Here is a 20,685-nt window from a genome sequence, read left to right on the forward strand (position 1 = left end):
CCTGCATTGAAACATTTTAGTATGAAGAGGGCTTCTCATTAATCTTGTTCTTGTACAGTCTGAAATCCATGGGTTTTCTATCCCAGAAAACTACTTTCCCCTCATATACTTTATAGAAATTGAAAAGCATAGCTACAGCATGCAAAGTCGAGATGAAAATGGGGAGAAATTATGACTTGGGGAAACGTGAGATTCGGTGCTTCTAACAGAGAGAGAAGACACTTCCCTGAATATGGTATTTTCCTAGAATTTATGACTTTCATGTTTAGGTGGGGTCTAGAGCAGGTGGCACCTGCTTCATATATGTCATTGCCCAAGGTTATTTGGGCAAGATCAAAACAAAATGGACTTCTGCAGAATTTCAGTTCCATGCTACAACCCAGAAGAAAGTGGTTTGTTGGTCTCTGGGAGGTGTGTGCACTCCACACAGGCAGCACTTCACAAGGATAAGATAGAGAGTTGGGACAGTTCAGCCTGGAAAAGGGAAGGCTTCAAGGAGACCTTAGAGCACCTTCCAGTACCTAAAGGGGGCCTGTAAGAAAAAAAAGACAAAATTTTTAGCAAGGCCTCTTGGAATAGGACAAGGGACAGTAGTTTTAAACTGAAAGAGGAGAAATTCAGACTAGCTATAAGGAGGAAGTGTTTTTACAATGAGGGTGGTGAGACACAGGCACAGGTTGCCCAGAGAGGTGGTGGATACCCCATCTCTGAAAACATTTAAGTCAGGTTGGATGGAGTTTGAGCAACCTGATATAGGTGAAGATATGCCTGGTCATTACTTTTTGAAATAGTTGGAAAGCTAACACAGAAAGGTACTAACAGTTGTGGAAAACACAGGGGCTGGGCACTTGGGGGTGGACTCCATGGACAACTCAATGTTCTGAGCCATAATAAGAAATTTACTAAGTCAGCCAGGCTTTCATCAGCAGATTTCTGATTTTAGAGTTAAGCCTTTATTATGTTTCACAGTTTTACAGATGAGGAAACTGAGTTGCAGAGCATTTAACTGTCTTCATCATACCTGCAGACCTGGAAACAACCAAGAAGTACCAGTCTGCTATTCCTCACGGTATATCTCAGGATCTGATGCATTACTTATTTCCAAACAATTTTATTTGTTGCTCCATCAATAACTTTCCACACTGATTATTTGATATGCTTTTCTTTGCAGCTGATTTTTTACTATGGAACTGGAGACAGCTGGTGTCCACAGCACTACTACGATGAGATCAAAATGGATTTTCCAGACGGGGACATCCGGCTCTGTGAGAAGGGGCTCCGCCACGCCTTCGTGCTGGATGCCAGCAAGGAGATGGCTGCCATGATCACAGACTGGCTGCAGGACGATCTGACCAAATTATAAACACTAATTCAGTCATCAACAAGAAAATGATGTAATTATTTCGTGAACGTGTACTTTTTCTTTTTTTTTTTTTTTCTTTTTTTTTTTTTTTTTTTTTGTGAGAGAGTCTGTCTTATTTTTTTCTGTTTACTATAGATTATGGCTTGTTTTCTACTGAGATGTTTTAGAGAAAGTTAAAGAGAGACTGGCTGGTCCAAAGTATAGTTTTATTGACTCAGTGCTTATGTAGTTTCATCCTGAGTCTTCAGGACTCTGGAAGACTTGGCAAAGGGTGGAATATTTATTGTCTGCTGCTGCTCTAGACAATGCTGATACATCTGTATCTGAGCTACTACCACCCCACTCTCTGCTGGAGAAGTGTGGGGATGTGGGTCCTGGCAATGGATCCTGGTACGCTGTGAAAGGCCTGGCCCTCTCCTCATGTCTCACCCGTCCCTGAAAGCCAGGTGCATGGCAGCCAGAACAGCCCAAGGCCCTGGACAGCCCTGACCTTGTCTCCTCTGGGTCAGAGGGGGTTGGTGGTCAGGCTGAGCTCAGGATGAGTTCAGGGAAGATGAGTATATCAGGTGTGCAGTTTCTCCAAATCTCACCATGGGTTTGGGGCACTGCCAGGACTCCACAGGGTATTGGAAATGCTGTAAGGTATCTGTGGCTGCACAGCAAGGGAATACATAAGGATCTCTTCCCTGGAACAAGTGGCCAAGTGTTTCATTTTTCAAATGACTGTAGAGAAGGGAAAGTAAACTGGTCAAAAATGCCAATATTTAAAAGTTAAAATGGATTGCAGAACCCATGTATTACAACTTCTAGGTGGCCTGGCTCTTCTAATGGAGTCCATGAGAACAGTGCTTGCTCAGCAACTTTAAAGAATTAAACCAGTTCTGATGCATGTCTAAATTTCAGTTCTTTGCTCTGAGGACTGAAGTATGAAATTTTTAGCCAAGCCACAAATTAGGTAAGTTCACCATCAGAAAACATCTGTTACTGGGCCACGGCTGCACCCATGACATGGCATGAACATTAGTGTTGAGAATCAGACCCCTGCATGGTGCTGACAAGTTCCCTGTTCCTCACATTTGGTGAACCCTTTCCTTTACAGATGGGGAAAAATAGAAAAAAAGCATCCTACCAGTTGTGATAACAAAAGAAGTTACAGTGAATAGCTAGAAATGAAAATATGCAAGTAAGGGGAACAGAGCCAAGTGTAATCAGAAAAAGCTTTCTAGCCATGAACCTGTGAAATAGTCTCCCTGTGGAGTTCATAAAGACATTTATAAATAAGCAAAACACTACAGAGTATAGTCAGGAGAGGTCCTGCCCTTGCAAACAGATGAATTTAGATGATGCATTGAGTATCTAACTTACATGATTTATTACCAGTTTTGATACGCGTGGGAATGGTATTGGAGAATGTTCTCTGTGATGCAGAAAGATCAATTAATTGCTTAGTTTTCTTACATGATTATACACATCCCTTCCACTGCTCTCTAAACCCCCCTTGAACCTTTCACTAATATTTAGAACAACTTGTAATAGAGTTCAGTTCCTGATTATTTTTGACTAATTTTCAAACCTGCAGACTGACACTGGATTTAAGTGACCTTCTCTGTATCAGAAACTGGTTTAGCTTTTGAGAGTAGCCAGTGGATTTTCCAATTACACTGCCACGTAATGAAATGGTACTGATGAGTGGAGCAGGAATGTTGGGAACACAGTTTCAGCAGCATGGGGAGGAACCAGACATGTTCAAAGTGAGGGGACTATGCCCATGCAACCAATTCTGCTCATTGGAGAGTCACAGGACTTTCCATCTTTCTACAGGTCATGATCAAAACAATCCTTGTGCTCACTGTGGAAATCCATAGTTGTATGTGTCTGTGTGATAGCCGCTGGGTGTTGGCATCATCCCAGTTGGGTGGCCTTGTGCCAGGTGCTCCCTCATCTGCTGGCTGAGGTGCTCTCTGGGGCAGAGCCAGGGAGGATGTGCACATACCTGGAGATATATTAGTGTACACATATATATCTACATGTGCACCTGTTTGTATGTCCTCAGCATAAAATCTACAGTTCACTTGGTTGTTTTGGTTTGCACATTGATCTGGTTGAACAAAACATTTGTTCTTCGAAGTATGTGGAGGGGAATCGACAGACTCAGTTTGTGGGAGTTCAGTTTTTTTAGTGGATCTCCTGGGACCAGACGGAATCTTGCATTAACCAAAGATGACAAGCAACTACTACAGCCTGGAAACTGAAGCACCTATGAGAAGCAGTTGTTTACAGTGCATTATGTGTATACTTTGTATGAGGAATTAATTTAGCAATACTTGTACTTGACTTGTGTATGCCTTTTATACAATTAATCCATTATACTGAATCCTAACTGCATTAAGACCTAAACTGAGATTAGGTCTGGTCAGTGGTGACCAGATCTACTGCAGAAGAATGCCTTACAATTTTCTTAAAAGAATTTTCTCTAGTATTATCAAAAACATTGATTCAATTGCTACCTTCCTCCTAGAAGCTGTTACTGTAAGGCTAAGATCTGAAAATTTGCTACTCTATTCATTGCTAAAACACATGGGCCTAGTTCCCACAAGCTGTATTTCCTGAGAGGAGCAGATCCCACACAATGAGAATCCAGCTCCTCGGAAGCCCGTGGTGTTCATTGTCACCCCAGGCAAAGAGTGTCAAAAGTGCTCGTGGTCCAAATGTGCCAATTTACCTTGAAAACACAGTGTGGTTTTGCCTATTTTACACTATTCAAGAATTCTTGGAAAACCTGTCACAAATATATTGACTGTAAGCTGTAGCACCTACTCACTGTCATTCACATCTGTGCTTGATTCTCACCACAGGAGTAACCCTGCTAGTGCAGTGACTTTGACTCATGTGCAAGTGATTTGCTAGATCAATACCTTTTATTAAAAGTACACAACTCCAATAACAAAAATAAAGAAATTTATGGAAAAATGTAACTTGATTCTTTGTTTTGGTAACTTGTTTAGTCCTAGGTCAGCTCCTTTATTACTTCATGCATACAAAATTTACAAAAATACTTGCCAAACCCCAAATTTCACATGCAGTGCAGACATCTGCCAAGTGCACAGAAAATCCGTGGGTGGTAGGCACCTGACTCGCTTAAGCATTTTTATCCAGAGCCCCTCCAAAATAATCAATCAGTTTCCCCTTGCTGCCTCCAGCTCCATGTTAGCTGCTCTGAATGAGCTATAGAGTGTGTGGATCAGTGAGGTTCGTCCCTTCAGGAAGCTGGATGAGTGCTTGCCCAGTGTTTATGGTGAAGAATTTGGAGTTGGACTCCAAGCTAAACACCAGATTCTTGACTCACGGAGACAGACTGCATACATGAGCCACAGCAGATAATCTCTTCTCTGCAGCTGAGGTAATTTATGTATTTATTTTACAGAAAATGGATTTATATGTGCATCCACCCACCCCCATCCCTTTCTTTGGTCTAGCTAATTGCCAGCAAAGAGTTTAAACAAGATGCTCAGTGTTATCATTTTAAAGTCACTCAGACTATTACTGGGTTTGGATAAACTCACTAGACCCAAGAGACTTGTTTTACTCTGTGTCACAGGTCAGACTCAGACTCCCAACTACAGTAAGTTTCTGAGGCTCTTCACTTGCAGGCAAATGTTCTCTTTGCTGGCACATTTACAAAATAAGAATGCAGAGAGCATTTGTGACCAGGAACTATTAAAACAGCCTACATTTCTGGAACAGCTGATGGGGGTTAAGCACAAGCAGCAGGTCCAGCAGTAACAGCACAAGAAGCTGCCAGGAGCGATCGCTGCTCTCAGTAGCATCACGCAGAAGTTATGGAACAGGCTAACATTCGTGCTCTGATGGGACAGGCAGGGAGGGATTTAATTAAAAACTTTCAGAGTGCTTGAGCTGATAGTCAACAGCCTCGGTTTTGCCTGTTGCAGGAATGTGCTTGCAGGAAGAATAGCTGTGTTGTGGAAAGTCGTTTGCAGCAGCTAATAAAATACAGGGTGTTTTTAAAAATATCTGACTGACTGTACCTGACTGCAGGGCTTGCCAGTCATACACCCAGAAACTTTTCCATCCTGTTAGAAGCAATTCACACTGAAGGAGGAAATGGTGGGGGAGGCTTCCTGCTTTCCCTCTTTGTGAACATCAGCAAAGCCCCCAGACTCTGAAGTACTGTGCTTTGTACATTTAGAGGAATCCATGAGATGAGATAACTTAGAATTAGGAAAAACAGGCTTTCCCAGTGCCAAGACTCATCTACTCCTCTTCCCTAACAGGCACCCTTAAAATTTGATATGTATTCAGCTGTTCCAATCTAAGTTGTAGGACACAGGAATACCATTTACAGAACATAAATGTTTTGAAGTGCTATCATGCTCTTACTGTGCAGGGGGTACTGCAGCTCCTTAGTGCTTATAGGAAAGAACTTGTATTTTCACCCACAAGAAATAAAACCTGTGGGATTTTATGCATCCAGAGAGGTCCAGCCCAAATTCAGATCATGTCCTGTTTTATCAATGCTTTGCATTTTCTTCTGTTGTATTCATGTGTGACCTTGGACATCTCCTCTGTCCTTGCTGTGCCTTTGATTTCTCTTCAGTCATAAACTGACTGGTTAATGTTGTCAATCATGTGAGCAGTCTGCAGAGCTGCACAGTAAAACCCCATGTCCATTGAACACAAACCCACCGCTCCCACTGCTTTCATGAAGATGTCTTGTGATGCCTGTGAATAACCGTTTGCTCTCATCCTTCAATATTCTGTTGAAAATTGCTTGTTACAACAGCACATTCCTGTAAAACTGCTCAGAGTGGGCCAGAGGGCAAGGGGCAAAATGCCATCTTGCCTCCCTCTCCAGAGAACCTTTACCAAAAGATCCCCTCCACCAGTGTCACCACAACATGGGCTGTGGCGATACAGAATACTGACCAAAGGATGGGTCCTCCTTGGTCTGTTGCTCAGCGTGCACTGGGAATAGAAATTCCCATGCCTTGCTCCACTTCAGTTCTCCACATTTTTTCTGGGTCTTGAAAGCTGAGTTTGCTTTTCTATCTCTAAAACACATACCTGATGATTTGAGGACTTCTCCAATGCCTCCAAATGTGCCTTAATCCAGACCTGCATGTTCACAGTACTGTGTGCTTAGGGATGTAGGAGAGAGTCACAATCCTTATTACCTTCACTCTCTGTCTCCAAGGCACTTGGGTGATGTCCATTGCAGGAGCACCTGCTAAAGCACCTCTCTCTCAGTCCAGTCTGTCCTTGAACACTTCCAGGGATGGGGCATCCACAGCTTCTCTGGGCAACCTGTTCCAGTGCCTCACCACCCTGGCAGGAAAGAATTTCCTCCTAATATACAATCAAGATCTCTCCTCTTTTAGTTTAAAACCATTCCCCTTTGTCCTATCACTATCTGCCTGTGTAAAAAGTTGCTCTCCCTCTTTTTTTATAAGCCCCTCTTTAAGCACTGAAGTCCACAATGAGGTCTCCATGGAGCCGTCTCTTGTCCAGGCTGATGGAGTCAATGGAGGGAATCCCGTTTGGCTGGCTGGAGCTGGGCAGCTACTCACCATGGCAGGTGAGCACTACTCAGAAACACAGGGAGGAAAAAGGATATACATTTTGATGATAAATCCATCACAAACACTCACTGTTCTGTGACTTTATTTATTGGAAAATACCTGTGGCTGCCCTGGAAGGCAGTTTAAAATGAATGGGTGTTTCATTTTTGGTTTAACACCTTAGGTAGCCCAGGGAATCAAGGTGGTTTAAAAAGGCTGCTCTTGACATCTGGTTTTAGGACACCGGCACAAGTCATCAAAAGAAAATTTTGCAGAGGTCTATTTATCAATAAAATATTTAATAAACTTATCTGTACAAAATATTAAAAAGATTATTGAAGAGTATACAAGAATATTTATTTAACAAATATATACTGCTATATAATATATTCAAGAAAATATAGATTGCTGTTTACAGTTCATTTACAATCCCATATGTACAATCTATTTAAACTTTAGACACATACAAACAATGCATTTACACCATCACGTACAGAGCTATCTTCTTTAGAGATATTTCACACACCCAGACCTGAAAAAGCTGAACAAATACATGGATAGTTCAGAGGCACACACAGGGATATGAGTATTGCTTCAAAAGTCATAGCTACTAGAAATACAGCTATTGGAAACTTTTTCATTTTTTTTATATTTTCCTTCCTAATCAAAGAAAAGAACATATAAATAAAACCATGACTGACCAGCAGAGAGGCTCGTTTTGTCAAAGGAACTCCAGAAAGTGTTGACTTCGCTCCAGAAACAGAGCACACAGTGATGGGATACAAAGGGACTGAGCAAACTGGATGAACATTGCTCCCTGCTTCATCTGAGACAGGGCACACCAGGAGCACAGCAGGTCTGTGCTGCACAGACAAGTGTCCATTTCCTTTGAGCAGCATCTCCACCACCTTTTGCAGTGGGAGCTGCAGAGCAAGACAGAGCTGGTGGCTCCAGGTGGGCACAGCCCCTGACCACTCCTCAGGCTGTGAGAGCTCCATTTGCAAAAGCACTGCACAAACGTGGCTTCAGCTGAAGCATGTGGGAGCTCTGGACCTTCAGCACCTCAAGAATTCAGACCTTTCCTTAAAAGATGAATCATTCTCAGCAGGTGGGATGGATGCAGGCAGGATGATCACCCCCCTCCCTGGGCAAGGAGAGGATGAGCTGCTACAAAATGCCCCATCCCAGTTGATCACTTCCTACCTCCCCACTTAACTCTGGCACCTTCAAGGACCTGTCTGTGTAACCATTCCTTTTTTCTGGTCTGTGGATGCTTCTTCACACTGCTGCTGCTGGCTGAGCTCCTGTGAGCCCCTTGGTGCTCAGCAGTTCCTGGCACACAGCTCCCTGGGATGACCAGCTTTGGTGTAAAGCAGCCCTAAACTTTGCCTCCTGTTTATTCCCTACTGTTCCCTCTCCTCCCTTCTCTTCACCAAGGCAGGATGGAGGAAATGAGTGAAACACCACAGGGAATGCTACCATCTCCCCAAAAACTGGGATCAATGCCACAGCTCCCAGGGAGACTGGGCTTGGCCCAGCCTCTGGGTCTCACTGCTCTGATAATGGAGACCAGGGAGGCACCAGCACAGGTTGACATTGTGGCCAAGAGAAGGGGAGGGAAGACCCAAACACTTCCACCTTCCATCAGAAAGGCACTTGAGTGTGTGACCCATTGTGAGCAGCTCCCCTCCTCCTACCAGCTTCAACCCTGCCTGACCTGTCCCCTCTCTGTCCCCTGTCCAAAGGCAGAGACTGCACCACGTCCTCCTGCTGTTGAGTCTCAGCCTTCCTTTCCTTCCTCACCCTCCTTCCCCCACCAAACACCACAGCAAGTCTCCCCACTCCCCGTCCTGAAAACGCAAAGCATGAGCACAAGTATCAAAGCAGAAAAATGAGCTCACAAAATGTAGGACTGAACTATTAAGTGGTGATGACAGAAAAATGGAAAGTAAAACCTGCTGAAAAACCATTGAGAATGTGTGGAGTTGTGGTTTCAGCCATGGAATGGATGGAATGGATCATGCTTTGGTTTAAGATTTTTCAGTACCAGTTCCATGCAAACGCTCTGCTGCCCAAGCTTCCTACCCTCGTCCATCCACTGAGCAAGAGCCAAGCATGGTGCATCCATCAGCCTGCCAGTGCTCCTTCCCACCACCACCTATATCAGGCTCCTCTCCAACATGGAAAATTCATGGGTTGTTCGAGTACTGCAGCCAGTAAAAGTGAAAAGCAGACACAGGGCTATTTGTGTCTTGAGGTGCAAAGATGCAAAACATCCTTTAATATGGTGGGCTTCTTGGTCAGTGGGTTACACCAGCATGAATTCCGAATTTTTGTCATTTCCTGAAGGCCCAGATCACTGGCTGATGAACATAAGGGATTTTCAGAGATATCTTTGCATCTCTATGTACCTCACAACACATTGTTCTAGGAACAAAGAGCTTAGAAGGACTGAATGCAGCTGGTTTTATCTTGGAAGACACAAACCAGCTTATGACAAAATTGAAGGTGGAACATCTTTCTCTTTTACCAGTCATTAATTCAAGGATAGGAAAGAAACTCTTCCCCTCACACAGTCATAGGCTCCCAGCCATCAGCAACACCCCACCCACAGAACAGGTACTCCCAACTCCTTTGCTCATTGGGTTTTCATGGAGGACACGCTCCCACAGTGGGGACATTGCTACACTCTGCATCTCCATTCCCCACACAAAGGGATCCCTGGTGCCAAGGGAGCTGCTCTGAGGTCAGTGGGACACACATGATCTGCTGGATGAGATCATGAGGACTTAAGAATGACACTGCTCTCAAAGTCTGGTTTTTCCCACACAGAGTTTCCCATCCACTCACCCACCCAGAGCATGATGTGAAGAGAGAAAAACTCACCCCACAACTCCAGCTGCACCCAGGACAGGGGACACAGCAAGTGAGGTGACGGAACTGCCCAAGGTCCATGAGATGGCCCTTTGTTCTGATTATCTGTCAAGCACAGTGGCCCGCAGCCCCATTTGAGGCGACAGCCTCTGTGCAATACCCAGGCTCTCACTGCCATCGCTCCACAGAGGTTTTTTTTTCTCCCTGGCACGTGGCCCTGCTGCCCCAGCACAGACAAAAGAGAAGGCACTTGGATTTCAGAGCTCACTCCATGCTCAGCAGGAAACCATGACATTTCCCACCAGTTTTAGTCCAACACAAGTATGAGCCGGGCTGGTATTTATGATGTATCTGCCACGTTAACATGGGTCCTGTGGGTTTTGATGTAACAACAAACCCTGCTGCTGATACAATCAGAGCAAAACTCCTGTTAAGGCTGGAGAGCAAAGCCACGGCATCCCCTCAGCACCTGAGGTGCCCTGCTCCATTTGCCCAGATGGAGCCCTTGGGACCTGCATTCCCAGGGGGTCCTAAGTGATGTCCCAGCCTCTCTTGTCTCTTCCCTGTCAACAGTGGGGGGTGTGTGTGTCTGCTGTTCTGTGGGGGCCACCACAGATGACCGTCCCTAAATACCACTTTCCTGCACATGGGGTACAGGCTTGAAACTGTAAAAGGAGCTGTTTGTTTTGCAAGGGGAGTGTGGTGGATAAATCACAGCAGTGCTACCCAGTGAGAGCTGCACAGTCAAGGACTGGGTTAAAACCCACAGGGTGCAAACACACGCACAGGAGCTGCTGGCACTCAAACTCGAGAAGGGTCAAGGCCTGGGGTTTGCTTTTAATCAGAACTGGTGCCTTTGCAGCCTTTTCCTCATGGGTATGCCAACCATCAGCCAACAGGCAAAGAGGATGTGGCCCCATCTGCCAGTGCTGATCAGAAGTGAGGCCACTGGGATCAATGCAGTCAGGTTGAAGCTACATCAAGCCCTTTTCCCTATGAATCCTTCTCTCTGCCAGAGGACACTGATTTCCCTCCTATCACTGGATTTAAGCATGATGTAAAATCAAAAATAAAAAGGGGAGGGGGGGCACATGGTTAGACAAGCCCTCTATTTTAAAAGAATTAAAAAGCAATTATTCCTTTACAAAAATAAAATCTGTGATTCTCGGGAAGTATTTTTAGGCCAGAAGCACCCCTGGTGACCAGGGTTAAACAGGGCATACAGTAATTTTGCTTCTGACTGTTCCTGAAGACAGTGGCTTGAGCACAAGCTCAAAGAACCCCCAGACAGGGCACACACACCAGTCAGTCCCTGTCTCAGCTGGGCAAGCTTCCCCAAATCCCAGCCCCAGTGCTTCTAAGTCAAATAAGATCATTCTGCAAGTTTCCCTACTCCTGTGTAATTACATTCCCATGTCAGAGAGGAGGGAGCCAGTTAAGCATGGATACTCAGTCCTTTTCAAATGCTTAATATTTCTAGTTTCACTGTAATTATATCCTGCAGATAAAAATGGTGCTGAAGGTCAAACAAATCCTCCAGGAGAATATGCACTGCATGGAAACTGTTCGGGTTTTTTTTTAACTGGAAAGGTTGTATAAATACTGCAGATTGAGAACCTATAATTATCCATTAAAATCACTCTGAGACTGCTGAATTAATATTTGTCTATATTCAGCCTCTAGTCTCATATTTATAAAGTTTACATGTGCCTAAAATTCAGCTCAGGCAAGAGGCAACTGATCAGGAATACTTTTTTTTTGGGCCTTTCCTTTGGCATTAGAGGGTGATGCTCTGCAGAGGAGCAGCTCCAGGGGTGGGGGCTGGGCTGGGCTACCACCATCCTGCAGCCACATATACCCACATGGTTTTTGAACACTTCCAGGGATGGTGACTCTACACTTCCCTGGGCAGAGCTTTACAACTCTTTCTGTGACTTTTTTCCCCAAATATTTAATCTAAACCTCTAAATGGCTCTGATGGCTTTTACCCAAGACTAATCCCACTGTTTGGTGCAATCTCCAAATCTGCCTGGGGATGGAGGGGCAGCCCTTGCAGTTGTCATGCAGGGATTCATAAATGGAGCAGTGGTGGCTTTTGCTCTGGAAATACTCCTCTGGGAGCAACAAGCAATGTGACAGCCAAGCCCTGCACAGTTACCCACCAACCCCCCAGTTCCACTCTCCTCCAGCCTTGCCCTGCTCACACACATCCCCCTGGAGCAGCCCCAGGCAGGGAGCTGCCTCCCCTGACTCCTTAGAGAAGCAGAAAGAGGATCCAGCTCCATCCTTTGCCCTCCGTTTGTCCTCCAGAGGTTGTCTGCCCAAGAAAGGAACAGCTGGCACTTGGCACAGGCCCCAGCACTGCTGGGCTCCTCTCGGGGGATGAGGTTTGCTCCCCCACCAAACATCCCTGTTCAGGGATACCCACAGCTGGGAGAGCCAGGTCGGGTTTCCAAATGGGTGAAACCAAGGACAGCATCACTGCCAGCAGCAGCCTCTGCACTCCCCCCAAATCTTCCCCTCCTGTTTATCATAGTGATCCAGGCCATGGAACTGCAGCAACTGAACCACTGCTTTTGTCCCCAGCACCAGCAAAGCCACCATGGAGGTCAGGACAGAAGCCCCAGCAGTGGGCACTGCCCCAGAACTGGGGCTGGGGTGAAGCATTGCAAGACACAGCCTGACATCCTCCTCTCCACCAGCCACCTCCAGACTGGGGCAGGTGACATCTGTCTGTTCCCTGCAACTCTGGCTGAAAAAAAACACAGGAACTGGGAGTCACTGGCATCACCACCCCTTGGATACAGTACTACAGAAGCAAGTATCAGGACACCTTTTTGGTGGAGGCTCACAGGAGCCACCAGCCAGCAGGGGCTGCCAGGAGCTACATATATCTGGCTTGGATTTATACTGCCCATGAACCTTCACCACAAATATTTGGAGGAAGGGAAGGGGGTAAAAGAAACAAAAACATTTTAAAAAATTTTCTCAGCAGTGAGAAAAACTATCAAACAAGCAAAGGCAATTGAAAAATTAGGTACTTCCAAAGCTTGGTAACTTTATAACTGATGTGGAATCTGGCAGCTCCAGCACTGCTGCGCCAACCTCCTTCCCCCAGCAGCTGTGCTAAAGCCAAAGGGCAGAGGAAATCCATAAAGCCTCGTGCTGACCCCTCCTCACCCACTCAGGAACCTCAGCCTCTCCAAAGGCTGACAGGGAGAAAACCCGTGGCATGGACCTGATCCTGCTCCCTGACCTCCATGTCTGAGCATCCCCCTGGAGACAGGTACATCATTAGCATATAAATACATGCTAATTCATGCTGAGGTAGGGAGATGGGTTTTCTTCTCGGATGCAGGAATGTAAAGCCAGAGGAGGTCTGCAGCTGTCAAGGGAGTACATGAGACTTATGGGCACCACAATTGCTCCTCTGAGCTGCCACCTGCCACAGCCTGAGGATGGAGGGAGGCAGGGAGTGTTATCCCAGTGGATTTGTCAGTTTTCAATGGACACATTTACTTCCTACTGATGCACTTGGGGGGAAGGGGCTGTTGAACCTCACCAAAGGGGGAAGGGGCTGTTGAACCTCACCAAAGCTCTTCTGATCTTTGAGATCATTTGGGTCTCAGTAGAGCTCTTTGAGGCAACCCTCTCTCTGCCCTGGCCAGGCTCAGCCCTCCCAGCAGAACACCCCTGCCATGGAGGACAACTGGATTTATGTAGGAAAAATCCCATGTTTCCCAGCAGGGATTTATCTCCTCCAAAAGCAAACTACCATCGCTAATAAGCACTGGTGCCTGCACACCAACACCCTTCCCACAAGAAAAGTAACAAACCATCAAACACAAAATCTGTGCAAATACATCCCTGGTCTAAGCCAACTCACCCAAGAAGCCAAAGTTTGGGACCAAAAGCCATTGAGGTGCAGCAGAAATGCCTCCCAGTATCCAAAGCACACCCTGGCATGGATGAAGAGTTTTTCTGATTTAAAGGTGTAATTTATACTCAGCTCCTGAATTACTAAAACGCTGCAGCCCTTTCAGAACACATCAAAGCACCCCACTTCATATAGCAGTCCCTGAGGGTAGCACTCAGCCCTCTGCATGGGAAAGGTCTGTTCCTGGAGAATCCAGCTCCCTTCATGGAGCAGGGAACAGCCAGCACTCCAGGGAGAGACAGCTCTCTGGGAAATCGATGCCAAAGGAAGATAAGGGTGGAGCTTACTGTTTTTATAGAGATTATTTGGAAAGAGAAGAACTCGAGTGAAATGGCTCTTCCCTAGGGAGCTTGGGACCTTTGTTTCTCTCCAGACACACTCAGGATGGCTGTGTGACTTGTGGGCCCGATGCCGGGTTCCCAGTACGCCTTGGAAACAGTTTTGTGCAGGAAAGGGAGGGGACTCACCAACCAGTACCTCCTGCAGGACACAGACCCCAGGGCCAGCGCTCCCAACCACGTGGAGTGGAGGCATCTCCAGCTAAGGCCTCCAGGGCCACTCCCATCTTTTTAAGAGCACAAGCTCTGCTTCAGACCTGACTCTTTTAGCCTCTGGTTCTCCCTCTTTCCTGTCTCTGCCAGCAGACTCACAAACCTCTCCCTACTGCAAACAGGCCTGGACCCAGTGATTACAACCCACGCCAGCCACAGATTCTCCACTCCCTGCCCTCCCCCAGGGATCCCTTATTTTTTCCACCAGGAAACCCAGTGCAGCAATTTGGAGACTGCCAGAAAAACTCCTTTAACTCAAAGAAAAGAGCATTCTTACCTCACCTCCACCCCACTGCCACAGCCAGAGGGTGATGCTGACCCAATCCCTCTGCCACAGACACCATTCCACCTCCTCCCACCCCAGGTCATCATTCTGACCACGACAATTTTGGCTAGACATTTTCCAAAACCTTTGGGAAAGAAGTTGTGAGCTCCACTTGGGCAAACCAAGCGTATCAAGCAGAGCTCAGAGGTTGAGGAGACACTCCCTTGGGGCTCTGCCAAGCTATGTGGCAGGGGGGAACAGGCAAGGCACAGAGATAGTGGCAGCCTCAGAGGGGCATCCCCCATCCCTCTTGGGCTCGTGGCCAGGTTGGCCCAGGGAAGACAGGGGACTCCTTCTCTGAGCTTGGCTTTTGGAAAGGCACACACCAAAATGTATATATATATATTTATATATATATATATATATATATAAAATGGGCAGGGTTGCTGAGCAAGGCCAGGAGGGATAGGGAGAGCTGCAGAAATTGCTACCTGCAGCCACAGGTCTCCACAACCATGTCCTCGTACTGTTTGTAAACCACATTGTTCCCAGAGTCTATGTAGAGGATGCTGATGGGGCTGAGCTTGGAGGGCACGCAGCAGCTCGGGGGGGTGGACTCCGGGTCCATGGAGTTCATCAGGGTCTGGATAATGGCGTGGTTGGTGGGCTCCAGGTGGGAGCGCAGGGGGAAGTCGCAGACCCCCTCGCAGTGATAAGCCTCGTAATCCAGGGGGGCGATTATCCAGTCGTCCCAGCCCAGCTCCTTGAAGTTCACGTGCAGGGGCTTCCTGCTGCAGCGAGTCTTCGCCTTCTTCCCGTGGCCTCTGCCCCCGGAGCGGGCGGCGATGGTGGTCCTCCTCTTCCTCCGCTTGGGATACGCCTCCTGGCCGGGATCGGGGGGCTCCAGGAACGGGGGGCTGCCCAGGGCCTTGATCTTATCCCGGATCTCCTTGAAGAGGTTCTCCTTCCTGTGGGTGCGGGAGAAGGCCACGAGCAGCGCTCGCTCGTGGGGCTGCGGCCGCGGTTTGCCGAAGCCCAGCTGCCGGGGCGGCAGGAGCTGCCGCGACCGATCCGACACGATCCTCAGCAGGAAGCACAGCAGCTTTCCCGAGAGCGAGCTCTCCCTCTGATCTCGCAAGGCCTCCCAGACATCAAACACCTCCCATCTGGAGGAGCCCGTGTCCAAAATGTCCGCGGCCCTGGAGTCCAGCAGCCGGGGCTCCTCGCCGTCCCGGCCGGGGCAGGTGGCGAGGAGGAGGTGGTGGAAGGTGCCCTCGGGGGACAGCGCCAAGCTCCGGTTTTCAGGGAGGGAGCGCAGGATCCGCAGCTCTGCCCCCGTCACCTCCTCTGCCTCAGGCAGGCTGGAGATGTCAAAGAGGTACCGCTGCTCCAAGGCGGATGGGGAGGCATCTGGAAGAGATAAGACAGGAAAAAAAAAGAAAAAAAAGAAAAAAAAAAAAAAGAGAGAGAGAGAGAGAGAGAAAATTAAATATCAGCAAGCCAAAGCCAAGCTCTCATTAGGGAGAGCAAGGGACACAGAGCTAATGTGGGAGATCTCGCTGTGCAGCAGGGCTCCCTGAGCATCCCAGCGGGACACAGTCTGTGTGTCCTGCATCCGGGAGGGTCGCTCTGGCTGGGGACATCAAAAACAAATGGGAGAAGGTGCAGAGGGAGGGAGGAATCCATTCAAACAAGTGGCTTCTCATCAGCACTGTTCTCCACACCTTGAGGAGGCTTCTCTGCCTCCTCCCAGGTGTTCCAGTGACATCAGATGCATCACTATTCTGTTTTGGGACAGAAGCCACATCTGAACCAGTGCAGTACATCATCAACCCAAATCAGCACGTTGTCACCGATTTCTTCTGCCCCAAGCATCACACATATACACGTTGTTAAAAATTCCATTTGCCCCTCGCAGGTAGGCACAGGCACACAGGTCTGATAGAGGCACACACAGTGGCTGAAAGTGAGCCTAGTTTATCACTATTTTTTCGTGGATCCAAAGACGTGACACGGACTTGTGCAGTTTCTGAATAAATATAGTCAATGTGAATTGAAAAAGACACACCAAAGGAGGCGGAGCTGGGAAGAAGAGATGAATTAAGTTCTGGGAGGGTTGTTTTTTGTTTTCTCCCTCGTTAACGAGAAACCTGACCTGGGCATGCTGCAAACATCTCTACCGTGCCCGGAGCGCCCCGACCCGCTGCCGGCCGAGCCCTGCCCGACACCCCCGCCCCCGCTGGGTGCAGCCTGCACCGCCCGCCGCGGGGGAGACTTCTTCCCCCTGTCATTTGCTGCTGCTATTATTATTATCATTAATAGTAGTATTATTATCCATTATAGTTATTAAAATTACTATTTGAAAAGCAGATCTAAAATTCCTATGAGAAGCAGAGAAGAGCAGATAAGGAGATCCCTTTGAAGAGTTCATCTGGTTTCGTTTTGCGCTGAAACTTCCCAGGACCTGTGTGCAGTTTTCGCCCAGCTCTCACAAGCCGAACACTGCCCACCCTCCCACCGGAGCATCCTTCCCCCGGTACCGCCTCGCTCCCCCGACGTTTCTCCATCACGTTCCAGTAAACCTCCTCCCGCAAAGGCTGCCGGCAGGATACGGCCCCTTCTGGGTGTGGGAATGGGCTTGGGGGGGCTCTCCCACCACGAGGCAGCCGGTGACAGGCACAGGGTGCGACTGGCGCTGCTTTTCACTTTGCGTTTTCATTTTATTCGATCGGGAATGTATTAGTTTTTCCCTCAGCCGAGCAAACTTGGCCGGCAGGGCGCGAAGTACATATATACATGTATTTGTTAAAAGTATACCGTTAGATGCATATATGCATTTGATTATTAATTTTTTTATTAGATTCGCGGGTATGAAGAGGGCAAAAGAGGGCGAAGGGGGCAAAGGGGACCGAGCTCAGCCGGCGGCGTTAGCGGGAGCCGCTCCGGAGCGCTGCGGCCGCCCGGGGCCGAGCACCCCCCGGGGCACCGTGGCTGCGCTCCCTCCCTGGCCCGGCCCGTCGCGGTGCCCCGCGGAGTTTTTCGGGCTGCAAAGGCTCTGGCAGGACGGGGAGAAGCTGCTCTCAAACTGCGCCGCACACCCCGGCCCCGCATCAGGTGGCGGGAGGTCCCGAGAGCCGCCAGCACCGCCGCTCACCCCGTCCTGGCCGGCTGCACCTCGCACCCCGTCCCGAACCGCATCCCCAAGCGTCATCCTTGATACCGACTGCGTGTGCAACCCCATCGCCACCCTAGAGCCCGCTCAGCGCCGCGCTCATCTCCGTCGGCAAAGCCCTTCACCAATGCCAGGCTCAAACCTTGAGCTGTCCCCATCGCCACCCTCCTGACCGTAGGCTCACGTACAGCCCCACTCCCAGCCCTGTCCTCGCTCCCATTCCCATGCTCAGATTCGCGCACGGCTTCATTCCCGTTAAACAACCGGGAAGGGCAGCCCCTATCCCGTGAAGCTCCATCCCCCGCAATCACCCTGTATGGAAACCAACGCATAATCCTACCCCAGGCACAGCCCCGTGCTCGGACCAAGAGACGAGCGTCCTCTCCGTGTGCCCAAACTCACGCTCAGAGTGATGCACAACCCCGCGTGTCCACGCTCACATCCACACAGGAGCCCGATCCCCGCGCCCATGCACAACACCGTCTCCATCCCCAAGCCCCATCCTATCCCCAAGCCCCTTCCGAAGCCCAAGCATCGACTTCTCTCCCGGCCGACGGCGGGGTCCCGGCGGGGCGGTCGGTGCGCGCTCCCTTGCCCAGCCGCGGGCGCTGCGCGGATCGGGGGACGCGCGTCCCGCACTCACCGCTGCGCGCCCGCTCCGCGAAGCCCGTCACGGTGTCGGCGCGGCGGCCGGGGGCGCGCCGGGCGGCCAGGCGCTGGTACAGGGCCACCATGTAATGATGCGGCACCACCGTGCCGTTGCGGAGAGCCCCGTCCCTCCGCGGCGGGGAGGAGAAGGGGGAGGCGGCGGCGGCGGAGGAGGAGGAGGCGGAGGAAGGCGCGGCTGCCGAGGGTCGCTGGGGAGCGGCCGCTGACGGGCCGCGCACGGCGGCGGCCTCCAGCCCGCGGCGGAGGCGGCAGGCGCCCAGCAGGCAGAGGCAGAGGGCGGCGGCGGCGGCGCGGAGGCGCATGGCGGCGGCGGCGCGGAGGCGCATGGCGGCGGCCCGGGGCTCGGCGCGGAGCTGCTGCCGCCGCCGCTCCCCGCCCGCTTTTGAACATCGTCTTCGCCCGCCGCCGCCGCCGCCGCCACCGCCGCGGCCACCGCCGCCCGCCGCCCGGGGGCGCCCCCTGCCGGCCGCCCGCCCCTCCCCGCCCGAGCGCCGCCCGCGCCCGCCCCGGCAGGTGAGAGAGCCCCGGGCCGCCCTCGGGCTCCGCCCGCCTGTCCCGGCAGGGGAGAGAGACCCCCGGATCTCCCCTCGGGCATCGTCCCGCCTGGGAGAGCCCCCTGACCCACTTCGGACCTCGCCCCGCCTCGGCCGCCAGGTGAGGGACCCTCGGACCTCCCTCGGGTCCCGCCCTGGGTCTCTCGGCAGGTGAGAGATCCCTCAAGGGCCCCCACCCGCTGGGGACACCCGCACCCGGCATTTGACGGGGGGAGCTGCGTCCCACAGCCCCGTGCCAAGGCGTCACCCCAGCCTGTGGGGCGGAATGGTGTTTGAATTTGGAAGGCGACCCCAGTTCGGAATGGCGGGAGGTTGGGGGGGCATCGCCATCTCTGTTTGCAGGGGTCATATTTCAGAGCGGGGAACCCCCCACCGAAGACTGTACCGGGAAACTTCACCCCGTATTGGAGCGGGTCACCGATGCCCGCCGTGCCGGGCCGGGGGTCTCCGTCCCACACTGGAGATGGGGCAGTCCCGGCGCTGTTTCGACCGGAGGAACCGACACCCCATGTTTTGGGCAGACCCCTTTTCCCCGACACTGGCCTGCGGGGTGATGGTGGCGGCAGGGCCGGGCCGGGAGCAGCCGGGGCAGCCGGAGCAATCCCGCTATGGGGCGGCCCCGGGCTCCCCCCGCAGCGCTCCGAGATGCCCCGGGCTGCCCCGAGCCTCCATCGGCCCCGGTAATTCCACCTCGGGAGTCCGACACCGGAGCAAAACAAAGACCCAGCCGGGCTGCGGGCTGATGTTTTCCCTCGCACGGAGGGTTTCCTTGGTAAAATTCAGATGTTTCCTTGGGTCTCGATTAAAATAACAAAGTGGGGTATTTACTAGGATGTTATTTCAAGTCTCTTAAGTCCCTGGTTATGTCTGTTGCGATTTCTCCGCAAATACAAAAACAAGCGCTGCGATGATTTATTTGAAGGAATGTAGGTGTTTCGCCAAAACAAATACGGCTTTTTTTTTTTTCATTCTCCCCCCCCCCCCCCCCCCCGAAACAATTGCTTCTCATGAGCATTTGTCACTGCAGCCTCTTGGATTTGTTTCTGCTGTAATTTTACAGGTGTCTTGTCACAGTATCGCGAGCGGGTTTCTAATGCCAACCAGCGGCTTTGCTCGGTATGTACACACACTGCGCAGAGACATGGATGCCGCTCCCAGGACTCCATCCCAAGAAAACCCTGTCCCGAGAAATTCCTGTCCCATGCAGTGCTGGATGGCCAGGCCTGAAGCCATTTCCACACCTTGCACAGCATTTGCAGACTTTGCACAGACTTTACATAAAGCTTGCACAGCCTGTACATGGAGTTGGCATGGCTTGCATGGCATTTGCACACTCAGTGTGCTCACACAGGGCCTTGCACACACCATCCCCCAGCAGTTAGTGACCCTCAGGAGCTTAATCTGACTGAGGCAGGAGGCAGAGGAAGGGCTGGCAGAGGAAGGCTTCATTAATTGTTATTCTTCTGCCATTTCCTTATTCAATCCAGGTTGACACTGTTCAGATACTAAAGGTCATTTTTAAAAACCATCTGACAGGACCTCCCAGCCCTGAGGCCTCACTCCCCCTGGCCAGGGTGCTGAGACTCCACTGGGGAGCCCTCCCAGAACCAGAACATGGCAACAGGGCTCAGTGCTCAGGGCACTGTCTGGTCCTGTCCCGCTCAATCCCACCTCAAAGGGCAGCCCCAGGCTCCCAGCTGTGCTCCTGATGCTCCCACTGCAGT

General features: G+C 50.3%; 2 protein-coding genes across 2 annotated transcripts in view; one reads left to right on the forward strand and one right to left on the reverse strand.

Moving 5' to 3' along the window:
* Nucleotides 1-4,338, forward strand: part of LDAH (lipid droplet associated hydrolase) — a 111,406-nt gene extending 107,068 nt beyond the window's left edge. Inside the window, exon 7 of the mRNA XM_066314732.1 lies at nucleotides 1,172-4,338. Coding sequence (XP_066170829.1) covers nucleotides 1,172-1,363 — 192 coding nt within the window. The 3' untranslated portion in view covers nucleotides 1,364-4,338. The remainder of the gene's footprint in view (nucleotides 1-1,171) is intronic.
* Nucleotides 4,339-14,887: 10,549 nt separating this feature from the next.
* GDF7 (growth differentiation factor 7) lies at nucleotides 14,888-18,709 on the reverse strand. Its single transcript, XM_066314298.1, has 2 exons — nucleotides 18,382-18,709; nucleotides 14,888-15,976 (listed from the first exon to the last, which is right to left on the reverse strand). The coding sequence occupies exons 1-2, from the start codon at nucleotides 18,707-18,709 to the stop codon at nucleotides 15,054-15,056; spliced, it is 1,251 nt and encodes a 416-aa protein (XP_066170395.1). The 3' UTR covers nucleotides 14,888-15,053.
* Between the last annotated feature and the right edge of the window lie 1,976 nt (nucleotides 18,710-20,685).

The sequence above is a fragment of the Sylvia atricapilla genome, chromosome 3 (assembly GCF_009819655.1).
Source record: "Sylvia atricapilla isolate bSylAtr1 chromosome 3, bSylAtr1.pri, whole genome shotgun sequence".
NCBI classification, from domain to species: domain Eukaryota; kingdom Metazoa; phylum Chordata; class Aves; order Passeriformes; family Sylviidae; genus Sylvia; species Sylvia atricapilla.

Coding starts and splice junctions, on each gene's coding strand:
- GDF7 (XM_066314298.1), bottom strand. CDS start 18,709: ATGCGCCTCCGCGCCGCCGCCGCCGCCCTCTGCCTCTGCCTGCTGGGC. Junction 15,977..18,381: donor CGCGGAGCGGGCGCGCAGCG/GTGAGTGCGGGA, acceptor TATCTCTTCCAG/ATGCCTCCCCATCCGCCTTG.